General features: G+C 33.1%; 2 protein-coding genes across 2 annotated transcripts in view; one reads left to right on the top strand and one right to left on the bottom strand.

Moving 5' to 3' along the window:
• The window catches only part of LOC106714069 (endoribonuclease Dicer), a 29,978-nt gene extending 12,163 nt beyond the window's left edge, over positions 1–17,815 (bottom strand). The window contains exons 1-27 of the mRNA XM_045680003.1: positions 17,524–17,815; positions 16,736–16,847; positions 16,525–16,652; positions 16,045–16,158; positions 15,411–15,588; positions 14,888–15,011; positions 13,967–14,156; positions 12,980–13,158; positions 12,033–12,166; positions 11,301–11,541; positions 10,329–10,447; positions 9,914–10,026; positions 8,924–9,029; positions 8,155–8,336; positions 7,759–7,874; positions 7,546–7,675; positions 6,970–7,256; positions 6,545–6,725; positions 5,881–5,966; positions 5,202–5,340; positions 4,627–4,841; positions 4,300–4,382; positions 3,736–3,847; positions 3,344–3,455; positions 1,879–2,060; positions 1,334–1,570; positions 324–459 (exon numbers count right to left, since the gene is read on the bottom strand). Coding sequence (XP_045535959.1) covers positions 324–459; positions 1,334–1,570; positions 1,879–2,060; positions 3,344–3,455; positions 3,736–3,847; positions 4,300–4,382; positions 4,627–4,841; positions 5,202–5,340; positions 5,881–5,966; positions 6,545–6,725; positions 6,970–7,256; positions 7,546–7,675; positions 7,759–7,874; positions 8,155–8,336; positions 8,924–9,029; positions 9,914–10,026; positions 10,329–10,447; positions 11,301–11,541; positions 12,033–12,166; positions 12,980–13,158; positions 13,967–14,156; positions 14,888–15,011; positions 15,411–15,588; positions 16,045–16,158; positions 16,525–16,652; positions 16,736–16,838 — 3,927 coding nt within the window. The 5' untranslated portion in view covers positions 16,839–16,847; positions 17,524–17,815. The remainder of the gene's footprint in view (positions 1–323; positions 460–1,333; positions 1,571–1,878; positions 2,061–3,343; positions 3,456–3,735; positions 3,848–4,299; positions 4,383–4,626; positions 4,842–5,201; positions 5,341–5,880; positions 5,967–6,544; positions 6,726–6,969; positions 7,257–7,545; positions 7,676–7,758; positions 7,875–8,154; positions 8,337–8,923; positions 9,030–9,913; positions 10,027–10,328; positions 10,448–11,300; positions 11,542–12,032; positions 12,167–12,979; positions 13,159–13,966; positions 14,157–14,887; positions 15,012–15,410; positions 15,589–16,044; positions 16,159–16,524; positions 16,653–16,735; positions 16,848–17,523) is intronic.
• Positions 17,816–19,459: 1,644 nt separating this feature from the next.
• Positions 19,460–21,356, top strand: LOC106713803 (PRADC1-like protein). The gene is made up of 5 exons (XM_014506669.2): positions 19,460–19,570; positions 19,714–19,850; positions 19,954–20,069; positions 20,346–20,471; positions 20,912–21,356. The coding sequence occupies exons 1-5, from the start codon at positions 19,474–19,476 to the stop codon at positions 21,081–21,083; spliced, it is 648 nt and encodes a 215-aa protein (XP_014362155.2). The 5' UTR covers positions 19,460–19,473; the 3' UTR covers positions 21,084–21,356.
• The last annotated feature ends 1,778 nt before the right edge of the window (positions 21,357–23,134 follow it).

Below are 23,134 nucleotides of genomic sequence, written 5' to 3'. Positions count from 1 at the left end.
GCAACATCTTTAAAAACTTTGCATTTTCCGTTGGTTTTCACTGCCTTATATTCTCTTTGAAAAGTCTGAGTTAGCAATATGTTTTTGACGGTTGTTTCAGCAATGGAACCGCAAGGTTACGTTTGCTTACTTTGTTTCGTTTGATTATATGAAGAAAATAACAGTTCCCAGAAATAACAAGAAGCAATATTATAAAAAAAAATATTATACAAATATAATTTAATAAAAAATTCACATGGGCTTTTATTATTACTAACGAATGAAACATGACTGCGTAGTATCTCATAATCGTTAAGGTCAAAGTTAATAAAAAAAAAACTTACCCCCTTTTCTTCAATAAACTTCTGAACTTCTTTGGGCGCAAGAAAACCTGGCACTACGAAATCGGTTCTTGGACTGAATCCTTCAATCTTCATACGTCCGCCCAAACGCATTTTTTCACCGGCATAATAGAGATTTCTAAAACCAAACAAATACAATATACCTAAACCTTGTAAAACATATTAGTATGAAAACATTATTCGCAAGAACTCATATCAACTCGTAAGTACATATTTCTATTTTTTATTTTTTTATTTTGCGCTGACAAAGTCGCAGGCAATCACTTGTGCTAAATATATCCTGCGCTCCAATTCAAACCCTTAACCATAGACAAGTTAGTAATCACGGTGAAACTTTTTTTACAAATTAAGTTAAATATAGTAACTGTTTACTTAATTTAGGCGTTGCATTGAAACGAGGTAGATACTAAGGCTCCCTCAGTCATTATTTAATAACTGAATATGGAAGTTACATACCATAGTCGAGGATGAGCGTCGGTGGCTCAGGGGTTGAGCACTTGACTTGCAAGCTGCAGGTTCTGGGTTCGAATCCCGCCATGTACCAATGTGTTTTTCGAGTTTTCGATTTACATATGTACATTTATACAACGTTCTTACGGTGAAGGAAAACATCGTGATGCAACCTGCACACATATGTGAGAAGAAATTCAAAGATATGTGTGAAGTCAACCCGCACTTGGCTGTGGTTGACTATGGCCTAGTTACCCCTAACTTGGGGTAGGCTTCGAGCCCCTCAGTGGTGACGTATAAGTGAGCTGATGATGATGATACCATAGTCATCACTAAAACATTAGTAATCTTATAAATCTTAATAATATTATAAATGAGTTACTAATAATTTTAATGCAATAGTTTGGATGGCTGGATGGATGCCACCAGAACGCCTGCAGTAATAAGAACGCATAGGCTACTTACTAAGTTTTTTTTTTTAATTCCGCGCGGAGGAAGGGATGGGCAAAAGCTAGTCTATAATAGGAATACTATAAACATACCTATTACCAATAAGTCGGCCTTTGATATTAGTGAGTTGTCCCTCGTTCAAAGTTGGGAACTTGTGGAACAGATACAAGGTGGCTGCAAACTTGAGAAAAGCGTCTCCCAACGTCTCCACACGCTCCAAGTTGAAGTTGTCGTGGGATTTGATGGTCGTGAGAGCTGTCAGGATATCTTTCTGTTCCGGTCCTCGGCCGACCGGCTCTCTTAATAGTATATCTATCTCGTCGTTATATCTGTACAGGAATCACGAAAAATAATGACTCTTACTGTCGTAATCAGACGTCACTTGCTCACTAAGGTGGTATTCGAAAATGAGTAGCTTAACGTTGGTTTCTGAGACCAAAGTCTCTGTAAAACTTAAATTCTTGTCACTGTTTTGTCAAAAATTTAGATTCGTGCACTGTTTTAAGGAAGAACGATATCATTATGATAATTTTATTGTACAAATAGAATACAAACTTCTCAAAATCGCAAATACCCAAAATGATAGCCAACCTAGGAAAGGATGTGTTGTTAGATAAATTGATCGGCTCACACTCACACGATCGGCGGTGGCAAGATGGCAGCGGAGATGTGGGGTCCGACCGTGACATTCGGAGTGTCAACGGGCACAGCATTGGGCACCGTTAACAGAGGCGCGCTAATAAACTCGTCATAACACTCTATATCCATCACGGTCACTGTGCTCAAGTTACGATCTATATCGATTGGCTCCATGTTTTCCTGATTACAAAATATTTCACAACCGTAATATACCGCAAAATATACTCTTGTACCAATATATTATCTACTTTGGAAAGACATACTGGTACAAGAGTCACTTTTAACAGTTTTAGGTTGATTAATCTCTTGAATATTGTTAGTATATAGCAATATCTATACAATAAGGAAAAATCAATTTTCCCTCACTTCGACTTTTGAACGAATTAGTATGAGACTATGACTTTTCAAATTATGAGAAACGCATGTGATGTCATAGGATAGTAAATATAAAATGGTGTTAAAACGAATTTTAATTTGAATGTGTTATAACACAACATAGTTATGCTTCACTTCGACAAAATCTTGTTAAAGGGGTTATAGTATATGTAATAAAGATTTTTCATGTGTAAATATAAGGAATAAATTATAAAGTTAATTAATGACCTTACAACATAATCTTGGCGTCTATCTTAGTTATACTATATCTGGAATAAAGGAGAGCGACTGCGAAAGTAGACATACTTTATAAAAGAGGAAAGGGATGATCTAATTACTCACATCCAATATTCCGGTGGCGGTAATTTGATGAGTAAATAAAAATCACATTATGACAATATGATAACATTTTAAATGTGATCATAAGTCTGTAGTGCATTTTTGTCTGTAAATCAATTTGTAACTAACTTCACCGCGGAAAAAGTTCAAGACGAACTCCTAGACTATCCTTCGATTCGTAATAGGCATCAAGGTAGGAAATAGATTTTTCTGGAATAATGTGGATCGCTTTGAATATGGACCCCCGAATCTATTCGATTCTACCACCGGAAAATTAGACTAATCTATAATACTGTCTTACAAAAGTTTAAACAATCTAATTGAGGAAATGAATGTTTAGAACCTATAAGCGTTTGTGTACGTTTCTTCTCGTTTTATGTCCATACTAGTCAGAAATCTCACTAATATTATAAACTAGCTTTTACCCGGGACTCCGTCCGCGCGGAAAAAAGAAAACGGGGTAAAAATTATCCTATGTCCGTTTCCTGGTTCTAAGCTACCTGCCCACCAATTTTCAGTCAAATCGATTCAGCCGTTCTTGAGTTATAAATAGTGTAACTAACACGACTTTCTTTTATATATATAGATAGATACCAAGGTTTGGATGGATTTTTGTTAGAAGGTATCTCCAGAACGGCTGCATGAATCTCGCTGAAATTTGGAAGGACACATAAGTTACTAATTAAGTATTTTTTTTAATTCCGTGTGGGCGGAGTGACGGGCGACAGCTAGTTTGCAATAAAACTTACCTCCCAGGGATATTCTTTGTTTATCTTTTGCTTCTGCAGCTGGTACACGCTATCTTTCATTGACATTAATGTGACAGGTCTCGGCGCGCTCTCATCTATAGGGTTGTTTATTCTGAAACAAGAACCACATTTGAATTTGTTTCTCTGATATAAAAAACCAAAACCAAAAAAAAAAACAAATTATGGTGTTTATATTGAAAATAATAATATAGCGTAAATTTGTTTAATTTTGTTTCATATCATAAAGTTTAAACAAATATTGTATGGATAATAATGGCACTAGCGAAAAGTCAAGGTTACGTAACACACATCCTGGTTTTAAATTTTAGCTAACTGAAAACAGTATTGAAGATGATATAAAATACATTATTTCCTTTTTATTTCAAAGTTACCTGTCCACGGTATTTTTGAGGGCTGCCATCTGATCTTCGGGGCCTTCAACTTGCGACAACAGAGACTTTTTCGCGACCTCCATATCTACTCCCACTGGCTCCCATTTCTCACCTGTTTATTTTATAAAATAATATCTACACTAATATTGTGAAGAGGTAAGATTTTATTGATCCAAAACTACTAAATAGATTTGTAAAATTCTTTCACTGTTCGGAAGCTACACTATTCCCGGATCATATTACTAATTTTTTTTTAATCCTCCGGGCGAACAAAATATTATAACATGATTTAATTTTGTATTACGAAAGAACTCGCACTGTTTAACTAAGCAACTACATCCGTGTGAAATTAAATAAAAAACTTAATAAGTATCCTATGTGTTCTTAAAGACTATTTACTATTCTGTGCTAAATTTCATTAAGATCCGTTGAGCCGTTCCGGAGACACCTTGTAACAAAAATCCATCCATTCAAACTTTCTTCTTTGCGATTAAGCGAGCTAGATATATAACATTTCTTTGGAAATAACAGGCAGTTTTGTTTCAATTGCACTAGAAAATTTACCTCTATTCAATTTGACTTGTCCATATTTGGTGGCTGTTGCGATTTCAACACGAAGTTCCTCCGCCACAAGCAACATATGGACCCTGAAATATTGAAATAGTAATGATTCTCAAAATATGTGTCTCAGACATATAGTATACTAACTGTCGTCCGCGACATCGTCCGCGCGGAACTTAAAAAAACATGAAATGCCTATGTGTTCTTCCAGACTATGAACTATGTCTATTCCAAATTTCATCGACATCTGTTGAGCCGTTCTGGAGATACCTTCAAACAAACATCCATCCATCGATCCAAACATACGATAACTAACTATATTGCAAATACCTGTGCAATATACTTGGCAGGATGGTAGCCTTGTACCACAAGACGCCGGGGAATTCGTATTTGATGCAGAACTCGGCTATGAATATTTCTGAGAACCCTCTCGGCTTGTCATCTCCCTGCGCCGCGCTGATCAACTTGCGTTGCTTCTCCGAGAAAGACCTGATTGTAGACGCCCTCGGCATCAGACAGTTCATACGCGTGCTGATGTTACGTACCTGTTCAAGGGGTTTTTTTATCTCTTTAAAAATGGAGAAGAAATTAATATTTATTACACGACAAAAAAAAACATTTTAAAGAGTACCAATCTACTTATGTAGAAAGTTATCTCCTACGCCCTTTGTTCACAAGGTGATGTAAATTTTCTAAATCTGCTCATTTTAGACGCTAAGGCCGTAAATTCGGAACGGCGGGGCGTCGACATTTTTATATCATAGCCAAAGCCAGTCGCACACAACCTGTTTGTCAAGAATATAATGTGAGAAGTCACTGATATTTTCAAGATGGCGGAGCAAAACAGTACCTCCCTCAAAACCCCTCTTATAGTAATAAAAAAAACCATTTTAATAAATTGTTACCTCAAGTAGTGGTTGATGTCTGTCGCCTTCTATTTCCAAATTGTATTTATTCGAATAGTAGTTAGCGTACGTCGCAAACGTATTAGAACCGAACAGAGACTGCGGACTCATGTACTCCAGTACATCGGACACTACATATCTACAAATCAAGAGAAAACTTTAATATCTTACCTTATTTATTAAAACATGGTTTTGTCATGTCAATTGTCAAAAGGAAATTAAAAATATGAGGAAAACTTCAAATTGAGTGAGATAATTGTCATAGGGAAAGAGAGGGATAATATTATGTTTGTAAAGCCCTTCGTACACAAGGCAATATAAATCTTCGAAACCCGACCTAATTTTAGTCGTTAAGCAGCAAGACTTACGCATTGCAATGCTATATAGATTTTTACACAGGCACGCGTTGCAAATATTTTGTTCCTTACCAAAATCAGTCGCTTGCAAACTATATATCAAGATCGTCGTAAGAAAAGTCACTGCGATTTGATGGTGGAGCAGGTGATTTACCGTATAGACACCCGCGTCGGCGATTCAATGTTTATGTACAGATTACGGGCAACGCGATACTCGCGACGCAAGGATGCAATCGAGAGAACAAAATCGAAAAAAAGTGAGTAAGTTAGAGAACACACAAATGAAAGAATCAAAACCAATAGAAAATAATGAATGAACAAACCTGTCTGGGAAGATGGTGGCGCGGTACCAGGGCGACACAACTTTATATTGATAGCTCTCTCTTGTCACATTCACCGCTTTGCGCTCCTGTACCAAAATGTTTTACTTCAAGTTGTGATTACGAGTTAAAAAGCTAATTAAAAGTTTAAAATCCACGATTATTGCATTTATGTTCGTAAATGAGTGAAAATATATTTTTTTTTTTAGAAAATAAGTAATATACTAGTTGTCCCCCGTGACTCCGTCGAAGACATAGGCTGTTAAGAATTTAAAAAAAACTTCATAGGCTATGCCTTCTTCCAGACTTTGTTGTACATCTATATCAAATCACAGCAAGATCCATTTAATGATTCTGGGGAAACTTTCAAACAAACATTCATCCATCCATCTAAACATTCTCTTTTAAAATATTAGTAAAATGGATTATAATTATATAGACAATGATTATTTACCGTAATACTAAAAATATATATATTTAAAAATAAATCTGTCAAATTTTGATCCTTTTCTAGTTCTACCATAGAACAGTACCATAAACTGTCAACAAAACATGTGCTCATAATATTTTTTTATCTGTTATTTGTCAAACAAAATGGGAAGGATAAAAATATGTTTTCATCAGTTGTTTCGGCAATGGAAACACAATAGTGGCAGATATTTCTCACCTCTAAAGTGGGTACCGTAACTGGTGGTATATCTTTGTAATGTTGAATGACGTTCCAATCAATGTCGTAACCATCGCCGTCGTTCTTAACAGGAACTACGTACATGCTGTTCTTTGTGCCATCGAAAACGAGAAACTTTTTGGCAACTTCGAGTACGTAATAAAATATAAAATAGTGAAATCTGAAATTACAAGAAAATCAACGTTAGATTTTTTTTCTAGTGGATTTCATAGATAATAAATATAGCAAATGATCGACACATAAGACTGAGATTTGAATTTATTGTTGACTAGTTATCTCTAGCTGACTCAGTTGTGCGGAATTAAAAAAAAAACTTAGTAAGAAGCATATGTGTTCTTCCACACTATTATGTTCTTTGAAACCAAACCATAAATAACTAGACAAATAAATAAAAAACTACTTACTCTTTGATAAATTCAAATAAATTCAAATCAATTTCAATCTTTGCGTAATTAATCTTTATGGAGGTGGTAACTTCGCCGACTGAGAGGAACATTGGGAAGTCACAGAGCTGGGGGAGAGGCTTCGAAGTGAGGAAACCGTAGCCTTCCCCTCTATGGATAAAGTTATACAGCGCCTTCTCGCGGGAGTCCTTCGGCTCCGGGAAGGCGGCCTTCAACTGTATAATGTGCAGGTAAAAGGTATTTTGACCGCACGCCCAACTACCAGGACCATTAAGTATCTCGGGATACTGAAAATATAAAAAAAAATATTCTTCATAATCTTCATATTAAAAAGTCAAAAATAACTTAAACGTCACTGTGTGAAAGCAAATAGTTTCATTAAATTTGATATGCTATTTTATTTCTTTTTTTTCTGTTATCCTAAAAACCTTCATCGAAATCTGTGGTAATTTGGAAGTGCTTAAGGGACGCATACACAATCTTTTTTATAGTGTAAAAATAAAAAAGCATAAATCTATTTATCTACAATAACTTCAGCGAAATGTAAAAAAAAAACTTATAGACTAAGAAACTTACCACTTTAGCGTGCTTGCGTATTCTTTTCTTAGTACCGACAGCGGGGACATTTTTGTTACCTTTGTCTTCTTCATGTTCTGGCCAATTCGGAAAACATTGTTTTATATCGACCTGATCGAAATCAACGCGGCTGAAAATATATTTACAATACGATATATATATAATTAACTATTAATATATTATTTGTATAGGGAAACTTAAAAAAATTCTTACCTATAAGATTCTGGTAAAAGAGTATATTCATTTAATTCTCCATTTTTATGTAACAAAATGCATGCATTTAATGCAGCTGAACGTTTCGCCGATTTATTGTCAAACATCGGTTTACCCTGACAAATATCAAATACATAAAAAAAAGGGAACATTACAATAAAAAAAGAAACATTAGAATAAAGAAAAGAAATGGGGAGGTGGATTTGGTAAAGAAGTGACATTTAAGGAGAAATATCCCCTTTACCTTTCCCTCCTCTGTCGATTAAAGGCAGAAAACGCTAATGCAGATGTTTATGGCAACCGTCACTTCGCTATTTTGACTAAATAACTTAGAAAAAAAAATAGAGATAACATTATAGTGTATTTACAACACTGTGCATATTCTTTTCCACGTACCTTTATTGGGTCCTTAATAGTGCTAGCTATAGGCAACAAAATAGTAATTAGAACATGCTCACAATCACGATAATTAAGTTTTTCTCTTATCCACATCGGTGTGATAACAGTGAACTGATCGTGAGGTAACGTGGCGCAGTATCTGTGCAACAACTGGATAGCTGACTGCGCTGAGAGACGATCTGTGTACAAGGGAATTAAACATTAAGGCTGGTTCATTAATCACGTGATGCTTTTACATACTTTTTGAACACTCATCTAACGAAAATCTCGTGTATTTTTTTAGTAATATTAAATTTACTAAATTTTCATTACATTTTCGTCGTCAGGCAGATAATAAATATACGTATTTTTAGGTCCCCCATTCTACACGTGATGTTTTTTTATTTTTTCCAAACCCCTCTCTCCAAACTTTCGAGCCTCACGTGATTAATGGATGATCCCTTATAACACGCAATCAAATATCCATCCATCCATCAAAACTTTCGCATTTATAATATTACTAGCTGTTGCCCACGGCTCGGTCCGCACGACATTAAAAAAACGAAATAGGTAGCCTATGTATTCTTTCCGATTATGTTCTACATCTGTGCCAAATTTCATCTTGATATGTTAAGCCGTTCTGGAGATACCTTCAAAAAAACATCCATCCATCCATCTAAACATGTGCTTTTACAATATTAGTAACCTACAGTCAAAATCAAACACTAACGTTGACAACTTGCCGCAATCCTTTGCCTCACTTACTGTAAAAGAGTTATTAACTTACTTCCATGCTCAGTTACATATGTCGGTATATCTTCATCGTTATATAAGTTATCACTGATGTCTTTCTTCGTAGGTTCATCACGACTATCTGTTTTTCCCACTAACATCTATAACAATTCACTTGTATTAACCCTTTGACCGCTGGTGATTGATATTATGAAAGTAAATGTATAAAAAGTATGTTTTACTTTAATACGTATTAACTAACTACAATAACTACAGCTAAAATAAAACTGCTTACAGTTAAAGTACTGTGTTATTTATTTTGTAATTTTTATTTATCTCATTTAGGAAGCTTACACACTATATTTAAACATTTCTCGTAATGTCTTTACCCACCTAACCCCCCCCCCTTAACCTTGGAATACATTTGCGTGTCCGTCTTCTAAAATGTTACATCTGGGCCATCCTTCTGTACGGATGCGAAGCTTGGACAATAAAAGAAGATCTCAGGAAACGTATAGAAGCGTTCGAGATGTGGGCATATAGACGCATGTTGGCCATAAGCTGGATTCAAAGAGTGACAAACGAGGAGGTTCTGCGACGAGTCCACCAAAAAAGGGAACTTTTGCAGACCGTCAAGATGAGAAAAGTATCCTATCTCGGACACGTGCTCAGACACGACAGATATGATCTCCTCCAACTCATCCTGATGGGAAAAGTTGCCGGCAAAAGCAGTGTTGGTCGTCGGAAGAAATCGTGGTTGCGCAACATCAGAGAGTGAACTGGAATTGCGAGTGCCGTCCAACTGTTTCGCCTCGCAAGGGATAAACAGAAATATGGAGAACTGACCGTCAACCTTCGCTAGTCGGAGAGGCACCTCAAGAAGAAGGTAATGTCTAATATTAACTTGTGATAAAAATCTTGACAAATGTTTAAGTTAATATGTAATAGGAAAGTTAATGCATTGTAACGCGCGTTTACTAGTAAAAAAGATTACATTTAATTTTTTAAATCTTTTAAGCGTATCTCAAAAAAGTATTTTTCTTACCCTTTGCACGTGTTGCTCTATTTTTTGAAATTCTTCATATCTCCGCATAAATTTGACTTTATTTTCATTTGATATTAATATTACGTACGCCGATTCAGAGGATCTTGCTCGACCTAAATACACGTAACATATTAAAGTGGGTTTCCACTGTCCAAACACATGCATTACAAATTGTAATCCTTATCATTTTATTCGAAAAAAAAAAACAAAGATATTAATAATATACAAGTCATGTATATAACTTATGTAATAAGTCCGAGGCAAACACTATATTTATATACGATACATTTATGTCAATTAGGCTTTACCATTCAAATGATTTTTTATCAAAATTCAATTACTAAATGTTGTTCAACCTTTTTTCCACTAAGCGATAAGTCGTGCGCCTGAAAAGTTTAACAAAATTTAAATTTACCTTTGCTTTGAATGTAAGAACGATATTCAGCTGGCGGGTCAAAGCGCAAGACTAAGCGACATTGCGGAATGTCTATTCCTTCCTCTATAACACTTGTCGCAATCAGAGTGTTGAGGTCTCTGGAATGTTAATGAAATATCAAAAATGTTAAATAAATTGAGCGAAAAATTTAAAGACAATTCAACCAAAATCATTAGTGGGAGGTCACATTTTAAGCGACTATCATGTTTTCGTGATCGCATAGTAGGCACTCTAGTAGATGTATCAAACGGCGTGACACTATAGCTTTATTATATCCGTTTTTTTTTTTCTTTCAAAGGCAAGAGGTTAGCATGGTATGGGCTTCTTGTACTTTACGAGTAAGAACTTTAATTATGAAAGTGGAAGGGTTCATCGGTAGGGAGAGGCACCAGGGGATAGGTGACTTGATTAAGAAGGGAGCGATGACTAAGATGTCGGAAGATAAATCTACAGAGAGATAATATTGATGAATGAGCGAGATAGCAACATTGTCTGAACACAGGTGTTACGACAAAGCAGCTTTACCGTAGCTGTGGGTTTCAAAAAAATTTAACTAATAGGTAAACTAAATATATCTAAAACTAAAAATATAATTAACACGCCAGTTCGCAACCTAACATTGTAAAAGAATACCAACAACATCTACCCTCGGAATGATTTGTTAATTTAGTTAGTTCTATGATAAGATTTTATATTGTATAATTGGTACACTTTAAGTTGTTATATATATTAGATATGTAAACATATGGTGAACTGCGCAGTGCTGGGATAAACATTCCATGTTTAATGGCACTAAGTCACACAACTGAGCAAAAAACTGTAAATTTTGTTGATTAATAAAAAAAAAACTGGATTCAGTATTAATGTTGTCTATGTTTTATCAAAGGAAATATAGTATAACTAGGATGACAATATGTATTAAATTGTGAGGCTTCTTTGGGTAATACTCACTTGTTAGCAAACTTCAGCAACGCCTGCTGGCTTTGTTTCTTCGTGAAATACTGCTCCCTTGTATTATTGTACGGATTCACATTGAAGCCAACGATGAAATCGTGTTTCAAAAAACCAAAATCTTGTGGATTCACTTCAATCACCTCCTTTAGTAAGTTGTACAATATTTTTGCAGAAAATCTCTTCTGTGTAAATATTATTGCCGATATTGATTGCCTTGAGCAGTTAACTTTTAATGGACCTGAAATATTTATAACACATCTATCAGAGTCAAAAAGTGGTCTTGTATACTGGATTTCAATAAAAACCCTAAAACATAGACAAACTACAATTTACTTTTAAATTCCAAAATATTTCTGGTGAAAAGCTTTTTCTCACATAACTATATAACTTTAGCTATCTTTATTTTACAATGTCACATCATTTTATCTCACAATTTTCAGAAAATATAAAATATTGTATAAAGTATGGCTTTTCTTTATAACTTAATTTAGGTTTTCAATCGAAACGAAGTACATATAGTATATATGATATCTTGTAAAAGAAATCTATACTAAGGGTCCGCTCAAGTCAAAAACTAACGACTTTTATTACAGCAGTAAAATTGTTAAATATTGAAGCGGAAAATTTTTACCAGTAAAAATAAAGCAAAATAGTTTTTTTTTCATTTATGCTTCATATTAAAATGATTCTTCTATTCTTTTAAAATGTCATTAAAAAGGCTTAACTTACTGTCACTTTTAATAATATCTGGATTGTATTCTTTTAATATATTTAAAAGATGAAGTACTTTGTCCGATGAATGTCTAACAACCCTTTCAAATCCTGTCTCATTCTTCATTATGTCGCTTAAAATCATCCTGACCCTGAATAAATTGCATTTATAAATTTAATATCAGTTATAACTATTACTATAATAGTGTTACGAAGACACATGAAACCCCCACTCAATACTAGATGGCGTTAGAAGTACTACTATAGAACTACAGTCAAAATCTGTTATAACGACATCGAAGGGACTACTCATATTGAGTCGTAAAAACCGATAGTTGTTACAACCGGTGACAGCTATTAATAGGAAAGATATGTATATAACATTCAGCCAGGACCTTTGATTTTGGTCAATTTAACCGGTATGTTGTTCTAAACGATGTCGCCATAAACGGTTTTGACTGTATATAGAAGTATCTCGAAAATCGGGTACATGCTTCAACTTTCTGGAATCATCCATCCTGGTCGATCACGTTCGCGCGAGTAAGGAACTTTCTGGAATGGTCTGGGATTCGTCTCGGCCTATATAAACAGCCGCAGGGAGGCGGCGAGCGAGTCAGTTCAGTTTGAGCTACCTTCAAGGCTACTTCGAAGTGAAAACTAGTCATCAAGAGTGATACCAGTGAAACCTACGATTTGTCTACGACCTAGGACATCGCTAGTGCTTAGTGTTGGACCTAGTGTTAGTGAATAAAGTTTTCAAATGAGTCAGCAGGTCTTTCTCTCCAAATCCTTCCTTCCTTTTGTATATGTTCTTTTTACAACCATATACTGAGAATTAATTCTTAAACTCTGACAATTAATTTTAGATCTAGTGGAAGAAACGCTACATACAGATTTTAAATATAAAGTCACATTTTTTTGCAGACGAAAATTATCCAAGTTAGATGACACATGCAAAGACTTACTCAACAAGATGTGTTATGGTAAAACGGTATAAATTCTCTTCTTCCAATGTTATAGCTTTTCTCTTCAGTTGCTCCAACAGAATAATATAAGCTATTATACTTATATTACCGCCATAAATTCCTAATTCAGTAATAAACTCTTCAATTGATACAATCATATTTTTTACCTGTTTCACAATCTGTAAGAATATTTTTTATTGCAATATAACAAATATATAACAAATATTCGATATTTTGATAAAGGATTGTATGGACGATTTTCTACTTGAATTGATCTAACGTTTTTAATCAAATCACACAATACTGAGTCAATACTAAAGTAAATATAAAATATTTTTCGAATATAATACTACTAGCTAACTTACTAATATTATAAACTAGCTTTTACCTGCGACATCGTCTGCGCAAAATAAAAAAAATGCTCACAAGAAAAGTTTCTATGTCCGTCTCGCAGTTCTAAGCTACCTCACCATCAATTTTCAGTCAAATCGATTCAGCCGTTCTTGAGTTATAAATAGTGTAACTAACAAGACTTTCTTTTATATATATAAGATGCCAAAGTTTAGATGGATGGATGTTTGTTTGAAGGTATCTCCGGAACGGCTCATCGGATCTTGATGAAATTTGGCACAGTTGTAGAACATAGTCTGTAAAATACATACATATTAAGTTTTTCCTTTAATTCCGCGCGGACGGAGTCGGAGGCGACAGCTAGTTTAATATATTTATGTATAAATAAGTAGCCTTCATGTTCTTCCAGACTAAGTTCAAATTCTAAGCGCATCATTCTGGATATACGTAATAAGAAACAAACATCCATCCATCTAAACTTTCGCACTTGTAATATTAGTAAGAAGTAAGATCGTTAGAAATACAACTATTTTTATTGTATTCTCAAAATAGATAGCAGTACAATTCTTTTTCCACATAAAATCACTTTATTTTTTTGTTATTCTTAGATTTTTAAAAATTCTCGAAGAAACATACCTTCTTAGGATCAACCGATATATCAATTTGGCCCTTCTTCAATTTCACATCGCTTCTCTCAACAGTTGGCAATTTCACCTTTTCAATTAAAGATTTAAGTTCACGTAGCAACGTGAAAGCTTCTTCGGCGATTATTGGTATTTTATAAGTTCTATATTCCACTATGAACTCGTTCGGGTTTGTTGAATAACTACAAATAAGAGAAAACACGTCATCAAAAAACGCAAAGCTAATCAATGCCTAATCATTTCATACTGACTCTACCAATATATTACATTACTAGGAATACACAATAAGTAAATTTTTTTAGCAAGCCCTTACTGATTAAACCTACACCGACAAAATTAGCAGAACATAAAAAGGGGAATAAATAAGTAACTAAACAATATGTGTTCAGTGAAACAAGACACTTTACTTTGATAAAAGAGACTGTTTATTTTTGATACAACTCAACTATTTAATACATAACAATACACTACGAAACGTAAATAAAACTTTATACAAAACAAACTCGTTAAAACGTGAAGAAAAAACACACACAAGAAGGAATAATAAAAATAAACAAAAGACAACTCTAATCGCTACATTTTTTCGTAAACAAGTCACGGCGCCAATATGTGCCAGTTCTACGTATTATTATCATTAGTGGCGCCATCTACTAAAATTGGATTGCTCTTACAATATGCATTATTTTAGATTTCGTAATAACAGAAACAGTTGAAAATTATAGTAACGGTTTACAATCAATTGAATGATTAATATTAATGACTGTTGACTAATGTACCATTTTCAAATTAGACCTAAAATTAAATAATGTAATGGGCCAGTGTTATTAAAAAAAAAAATCTTCCTTTTTTTGTGATCTGCTAATCGGCAGAATTATGTGTGTACATTTTATATTATGTGTTTGAAAATACTTACGTTAATACTTCTCCAAACTCATTAACAGTAGCGATTGTTGCGTGGAAAGTTGTTTCCAACTGTCGCAACGACTCTTCAACTTTATACAGGGTGACATTTGAATTTAGAAGTGTAGCAGTCAAACCTAGAACAATGTAACTGTGTGTTTTCACTGCAGCGATACTTGTATTAAAACATAATATTGTCTCCGTTTTGTTAGTGAGAATGTAAGGGATGGTAATCTGTATTAATACAAGTTGGAATTCTGGGGTAATACTTAAATATTATTTTATGATTATTATATAATTTTGATGATCTTAACTATTAAAATCAACAACTGTAATATGTATTTTTGAAGTACCGTTAGGTTATGCTTTATGTGTACAATAAAATTTTCTAAAACTAATTGCTCCTAGTTAGGAGCTTCAGCCAGATAAAGTGTTAATTGGCTTAACAATTGACACTATTTTAAGACATATCTAATTCAAAAGTATTTCTTATCACCAATATATTTATTGCAATCAAAAACTATAACACTACTTACCAACTACTCTTGGTTGTTCTTCTTTTGGACAAGCTTCAAAATGTTTCATTACCATTCGCATAGGATGGTCATCAATGGCATGATGGCATTCATCAAAAACCAACAGATTTATGTCTCTTACATTTATGTATTTATGTGTTATCATATCAAATAAGATTTGACTTGTCATAACAATAACCTAGAACAAAGTCAATGCTGAATAATTTCTTAATTATACCACATCACACAACAGTGATCCCGCAACAACAATATCTGTTGGGTGGTAACAATTCTGTGTTTCATCTGATGAGTATCTGTGCAGGAGGCCTAATTTTAGTCTAGGTTCCGTTCACACCCTTATCTTATAAGGAAATGATGGGAACAAGAAGTGGATTTGGTGGAGGGGGAGAGGGAGAGGGCTCATAGGATGGAGAAATATTGTCTTTCTGTGGGTCTCCTTCTCCATTCATTAAAGGTAGGCAATGCGTCTACAATTGTAAATGACCATATGCAGCGGTCGCTTTGCTATTTCGGCGAATCCAAGTGACCGTTTGCTTGTTTGCTACCTTATGATATAAAAAAATACATTCTTCATGTATTATTATTAAGGGTTAAGTTAACATTTTTCATTCATTAATTTTAATGGTCAATTTACCTCATTATTACTCAGTTCCTCGTCCCACTTCTTTTTGTTCCAAAAATCAACTCGATCTTCTCCGCTATAACCAGCAACTTTTTTTACGGGACATAAATCCATAATACATTTTCGCTAAAAAAAATTCACACTATAACATTTTATAAATATGGGAATGAGCACCCATAGTTTAAACCTGCCTAACAATCACAGAATATTTTGGGATATATAAATTAAAAAATATAATTTTGACAACTAGTTCACTAGAATGACTTATCAATTGTTGTCTAAAAATTAAACCATTAATAATCTGCATTCAAGATTTTAACTGTAGCAAGCAGTTGCTTTTATTTTACAATTTATAAGTATTCCATTTTCTAATAAACATTATCATAAGTACCCTTAAAGCCTTAACTGAAACAATAACACACTAAAGTTGGTAAAAAAAGTGAGACAATATTGTTAAAATATTGTCACTATTTAAAAAAAAATTAAATTTACCTGCTGTTGCACTAATGGCACCGTGTTGACAAGAAAAAATGTTCTTTTCGCACCATTTCCCCATTCTCCGCTCAAACTGTTCTTAAATCTTCCAATAAGGCTAATAGCAATAAAGGTTTTCCCAGAACCTTAAAATACCAAAATAATTAAAAAAGTTAATAAACAAAAAATATTTATTTATAAATTATTTTTTCTAATTATTGAATAATACCTGTTGGTAGATAAATTATTGTATTTTTCCTTAAAGCAATTTCTTCCAGTTGAGTCTGATATGATCTTGATATTAAACTTTCTTCGGAGGGAGGTTCCTCCATTGTTGTAATCTAAGTAAAAAAAAATACCATATTTTAAAATCTATGTTTCATCACCATCAGTCAATGAATAGACAGAGGCTTTAAAAATATATGTTCAATATTGGACAAGATAATTAATAGAAAAAAATTTAGAGATCATTAATTATGTTTTGCTTTTGCAGTCCTTTAGAACATTCAGTATCATTTTCTCTGACTTTACATGTACATCCTAGTCACTCTAAATATATTAAGAACATTTGACATCATATTAAAACCCTTGCAAGCAAGACTATAAGGAGTTGGAGAAAGCAAGTTGCAAATAATATTATTATATCGTGTGACAATTTTTATTCAATAACAATGTGTTAAAAAAAATTTAAAGCTCTTTAAAGAAAAAGAAGTGTGAATGAAAACAATCTTAAGGAATTGAGGAAGGATGTTCTCTTTTTGATAGTAAAGCTTGAAAATATGATGCAACAGTTTGGAAAATTGGCTTTTATCTGGTTGTGGTAAATAACAAGTACATATCAATAATGTTATTCAAACGAGAAAATCTATACTTCAATATTTAAAACTGAGAAAACGTAATTTTTACAACAATCCTAAAAAAAATCTTGCGAACCGTGGTAGCGATGATTTTGAAAAAAATAAATGTTTTTGAAAAAAAAAAGAACCTTAATATAAAACCAGCTGTCTGGAAACTTACCAAAAATTTGGATCAATAACTTGTACACAAATCAATTTACTATTATTGATTGTAAAATTTATAAAAAAAAAATATTTTCTTTGTGAATCCTAAACGATTTCGCGAATTGCCGGCAACTTATAAAAGGCACATACTGCAAGAAAACCGAATACTAACTAACAAATTCAAAAGAAAAAGCAAAGACTGACGTTCACATACAAACAAATACAATAAATGCTATCTGACAATCTGTCATTTCAGCTTTCAATACAACCTGCTCAATTATACGATTTAGCCAACACAAAAACACCCAATATTTAATTCGTTTGTTAACATTTAGCGTTAACATCGAAACGAATAGTTATAATAGAATTTTCAGTGCAAATTTACATCTTTTGTAAAAATCCGTTTATTTCATTAAAGTTGGTTCGTTTTTTAAATAGACCATTAATAGTTTCTACTCTCTTTAATTTTTATGGATTTTGTTAAAGTTCCAAGCGCATTATTTTTATGTCACGTTCACGTCCATATAAAAACACTCGTTGTGCAATTTCCCTAGAAGTCGGGATATTTTTTTATCTCTAAAACTTTATGGAAAACCGTTCCGTTTAAGCTTGAAACGATACATTTGGAAAAAATTATTTGCTTTAAATATGGGGCACATAATCTTCTAACTTGAAATGTTTTTTTTAGTAGTAGCTACATTGAGATTTTGAACCAAAAAGAGAAAAGAAATCTATTTTAGAGTCGTGGTAAATGTATTTTGCAAATTATTAAAATGCGTTAAATGGAATTTAAATGAAGTGCAAGTTTGGAGATCATGTGGTTTTTTCCCGGTCATAGACTACATCTGACCTCTTGCTATATTGTAGAAAAATGTTAGCCAGTTTACGTGGCGTTTTTTTATTGGACCACATCATAAAAGATAGGGGATACCATACAGGTACTATTTTATTTTTCATTTCTCTTCTCATTCATTTCTTTTTTCTATCAAAAACTACAAAATCTGTAAATCACTATTTTATTACAAAAAAGGACATTGGTCCTTTATTATCAATAATATTAATTGAACGGGAATCTAGTATACAATTCAAATCAAAATACTTGTGACATTTATTCATATTTTATTTTTATAAATATACATTTTTAAACTCAAACTGTTAGCTTGCTCATCGACTATATTTATTTATATATTTTATCTTCAACAAATCCGCCACTTCCCGTCATCAGAATTTTTTAAATTTGGTGGTAGGAATTGACTTAGAACATTTTTAATATTACTTATATTCAATATTACTTACAAACAATGGGTTTGAAATTTCATTAATATTGTTTTTTAAACTTTTGGGAAACAGCAATTTCTGTTTCTGATCTTATACAAGATTTTTTAATGACTTGTTGTTTATTTAATTTTATATGCACCCAGTCTTTTCACTGTTTTCTTCACTTTTAATTTCAACAAAATTGATTTCCTTTGTCTAATTACGTTTTTTGGAACACTAATTAAATATACATAAATTTGATAGCGTTCATAAATGGATACAAGAACATTTTTTCTATAAAATAAATTGAAAATAAAAAATACTTAAAATCGGAATCAATTATCAATAATTAAAAAAGGCTGCCCCTAACAAAAGTACTGAGAAACTAAAAATTTATAGTGAGCTTTACGCCTGTTACATTAAGATCAGCCGTAGGTCTTTAAATTAATATTTTCTGTCAGTAATTTGGGTATGAAATGTTAGCCCATTAGTTTTAGCATATGTTTCAGTAGTTTGCTTTCAATTAATTTCTGTGAGAGCTACAATAAATGTGTTTTTGAGCGGCCTCCGCAAATCCACCCAAGGTCCAAGGCACACAATTCGGCTTTTAACCTTTCAACCTATCCATCTGTATAGGTTAGTGACAGACAGTATGATAGCTGTCATAGAGACAGCAGTTGACAATGACACTGACATATTGTAAATAGAAATGATCGTGTTTCACAGAATTTTAAATGTTTGCACTTATTTACAGTTATATTTATTTATTTTCATTATTACATTTGTAAACGTAGCTTCTCCAGGAGGTAAATTAATTATTTTTAATAATAACAAGCAAACCTTACAAAATCCTGATGCTTAAGTGGAAATCTGTGGCAATTACAATTTTATACATTTCTTAAAAATATCACGTTTATCATATTATTTTATGTTCTTTCTTATTTTACAGCCAATGACTTGCATTTTAATGATGGTGCATCAATTGCCGATGTTATTGCAGGAGATGTATTTTTCGAAATTATTGATCCACCTGAATTGAGATATTCATATCGTATAAGACCGGCGAAGGATTTTGGCGCAACCTTCGTAAGTAATAATATTATATTTTTTTACAAAGTATAATATTACACTCGAAAACATGACAATTGCTTTTGGTTTACTGAAATATTGTAAATTTTTATTGTTTTAGAATGAAAGTCTTCAGTTTGAGAAAACACGTCTAGTCCCCACTTTACCATTGCACAGTTGTGGTGATATAATAAATAATGAAGAAGTATTTGGACACATTGCATTATCTGAAAGAGGGTTAGTATTTATTTTCATTATATTAAAGAGTAAAGAACCATTAAGACATGAGTGAGTGCCATGTCTCAGATGAAGATGTCGAGGACAGAGCAAAGTGAAAGAAACTAATTAGGAAAGCCGACCCCAACACCATGTGGGAAACAAGCTAGACAGAGAGAGAGGAAAGAACCATTAACAATATTTTCTTTTACATATCAATTCAATTGATGTAAAGAGTTATTAAGTTGACTTTAGTCTTAGTATTTAACATTAACATGCATTGCTTTTTAATTGCAGAGAATGTTCGTTTGTTTACAAAACAGCCAAAGCCCAACAGGCTGGAGCCCGTGCCATAATAATAACAGAATCAGTAGATAGGTGGGATGACACATTGGATCATCTCATAGAGATGGTGGATGACAAGTAAGTTGAGTAAATCAACATCTTTTCTAAAAGATCGAGAAGCTATTATGTGGTTATGATTTTAATAGAACTAATAAATGAATACCTAGGTTGTGGAGTTGCATTGATATTGCTTGCCTTTGCCGTTTTTTGTTTCCATCTCACAAAAGTTTGACCACTGCTATATGCAAAGGTTCACTTTAAAAGTTGAATCAAAAAGACAATAAGAGTCAATACAAAGCCACTTGCCATCCTTCTAATTCTATTAATGCAAAAAAGAGACAAGAGTGGCAGTACAAAGGACAGTGGAATTTTCTGAATTTTCAACAAGAAGGGCAGATGTTACATTTGTTGTAAAGTGCAATTTTTCTATAACTGGAATATTGTGAAATTAGGCTACCAAAACAAACAAATTCCTCATATCTAAAGTATCTCTGACTCTGTTGTCTATGTTATTTCAGAATGGACTTTGATGTTAACATCCCAGCCGCTTTCCTCCTGGGCCGTAGTGGCGCTACAATACTGAAAACTTTAAAAAAGTTACATAGGACTTATGCTGTTATTAATTTGCCTGTCAATATGACTCATGTACCTATAAACAAAATGAATCAACCACCATGGATCTCTTGGTAAAGATGTTATTTAAGCAAACATTGTTATTGTATATTTTGTTACATAATTTTGTTTTATTTATTAGAGTAATGTTTAAACATATAGACCAATAAAATCATCTGATCCGGAGGGCATGAGTCAAACTAAATTACAATCTAGTGTTACAGACGTATCTGGGCTTGTAAGAGAAGCGCCTATGTAGAAATAGGAAATTGCATTCATGAAAAAATCATGACAAGACAGCTAGAGTACAACATGGATCACCTATATAATTCTCCTTTTTGCATTGATAGACAAGAGCTAGTCATCATTAGTTCACTATAAGTCCCCACCGAGGGGCTCGGAGCATACTAAAGTTAGGGGTGACTAGACCATTGTCAACCATGCTGGGCCGGTGCGGGTTGGTTGACTTCACATATCGCCTCTTTACAAGAACAACGTGATATTTTAAAAACCACATCTTTACAGGAGAGCAATTTCAAACATTTAAGCGTTGATAAATTGAAAATGAAAATGAAAATGACAATTTATTGCAATCCAAAAAAATTAAGTTTAAGTTTACATCGAACAGTTAAGCTAAGAATCTTTATAATCTTTATTATCTAAATAAAATTTACACATTAATTACCGCAACAATTTTATTATTTTCCGACGGTAAAATTATCAATATTTTAGAATTTATCAACATTTAAATGTCAAAAATTGCTCTCCTCTAAAGTTGTGGTTTAAAAAATATCACGTTGTTCTTGTAAAGTGGCGATATATAACTGAAGTTAAACAAGAATATTTGGCCTGATGAGAGGTGCTGCTATCACTATTCGTTCAGTCAGAAAATATGGAAAACCTACATAGGCATAGACAATGGCATAGACAAAAAAATTGACATGTCAGCTACACAGTACGAAAACGATCTACTGACACTTTTTGATATTGTCAGGAGGGCGCTAGTGAGCTATTAGATTGTGAAGTCCACCGGGTCAGATAATTTTGTCGATTTATAACTAATTAGCGCACTTCCGTGCAAAAAAAGTTTTATACAATCCTATGCCTAAATAGGTTTTACATATTACATATTCACATATTCTCTCATGTAACTAACTGCGATAGCAGCGTTCCTCTTACGGGGCAGATATGTTTGTCGGACTATACTAGCTGAACCTGGTATGCCAAAACCAAAATGACGAAAGTTTCAATATTACAATAATTTGCTGCATCAAAGATATTGTCTAAAATACATATTTTTAATTAAATACACTCATAGGCAATATAGTTTAAATTGTTGTTTTTTAATTATCAGAAAAAATCAGGTTATGTTGAATACATAATAGATCTAAAATATGTAGTTATTACTTTTACTCAATAATGATAAGGTATTAACTTTAACAAATACGAATTTAAAAAAAATCCTGTAAAAACATGGATACTATAATTTTTACAAAAAAAATGAAAAGTCCTCTTTCCCTTCCCACCCTTTTCTTATTAGGAAAGGTTGGGAAGGGGAAGTGGATTTGGCGGAAGAGGGGACGCATAGGAAGGAGAAATATCCTCTTTCTGTGCGTCCCCTTCTCCGTTGATTAAAGGTAGGAAACGCATCTGCATTTGCGGATATCTCTGGGCAACGGTCGCCTCGCTATTGCGGCAAATCCAGGTGGCCGTTTGCTCATTTGCCACCTTATGATATAAAAATATATATGTATATATGTATCTCAAATATGCTCATTATCGCCAATAGGTTACCCTATTTTTTTTTCTGGTAATTACAAAATTAACCGTGTTTTATTTGATACCATTATTAATTTCAAAAGCACTAGTAAGCCATGTTAGCACACTATACTCTTACTTGAAATGTTTTTTTTGTTGCAAAAAAAAAATCATGGCAGTTATCTAATTTTATATCTAGTTAAAAATAACCCTCGTTTGTTTTCGCTACACATTTGTATAAATACTTTAAATGTTAATAACTATTTTTTGCTTAGTTTAATTGGATGTACAAAAGCTTTCAAGCCACAAAGAACCATAGAGCAAATATTTAGTTTATTTTTTAAACTACCTCCATATTTTTAGTAAAGTAC

Source organism: Papilio machaon, chromosome 11 (genome assembly GCF_912999745.1).
Source record: "Papilio machaon chromosome 11, ilPapMach1.1, whole genome shotgun sequence".
NCBI classification, from domain to species: domain Eukaryota; kingdom Metazoa; phylum Arthropoda; class Insecta; order Lepidoptera; family Papilionidae; genus Papilio; species Papilio machaon.
The sequence above is the reverse complement of the archived record's forward strand: the minus strand, read 5'-3'. Positions and strand labels throughout refer to the sequence as shown.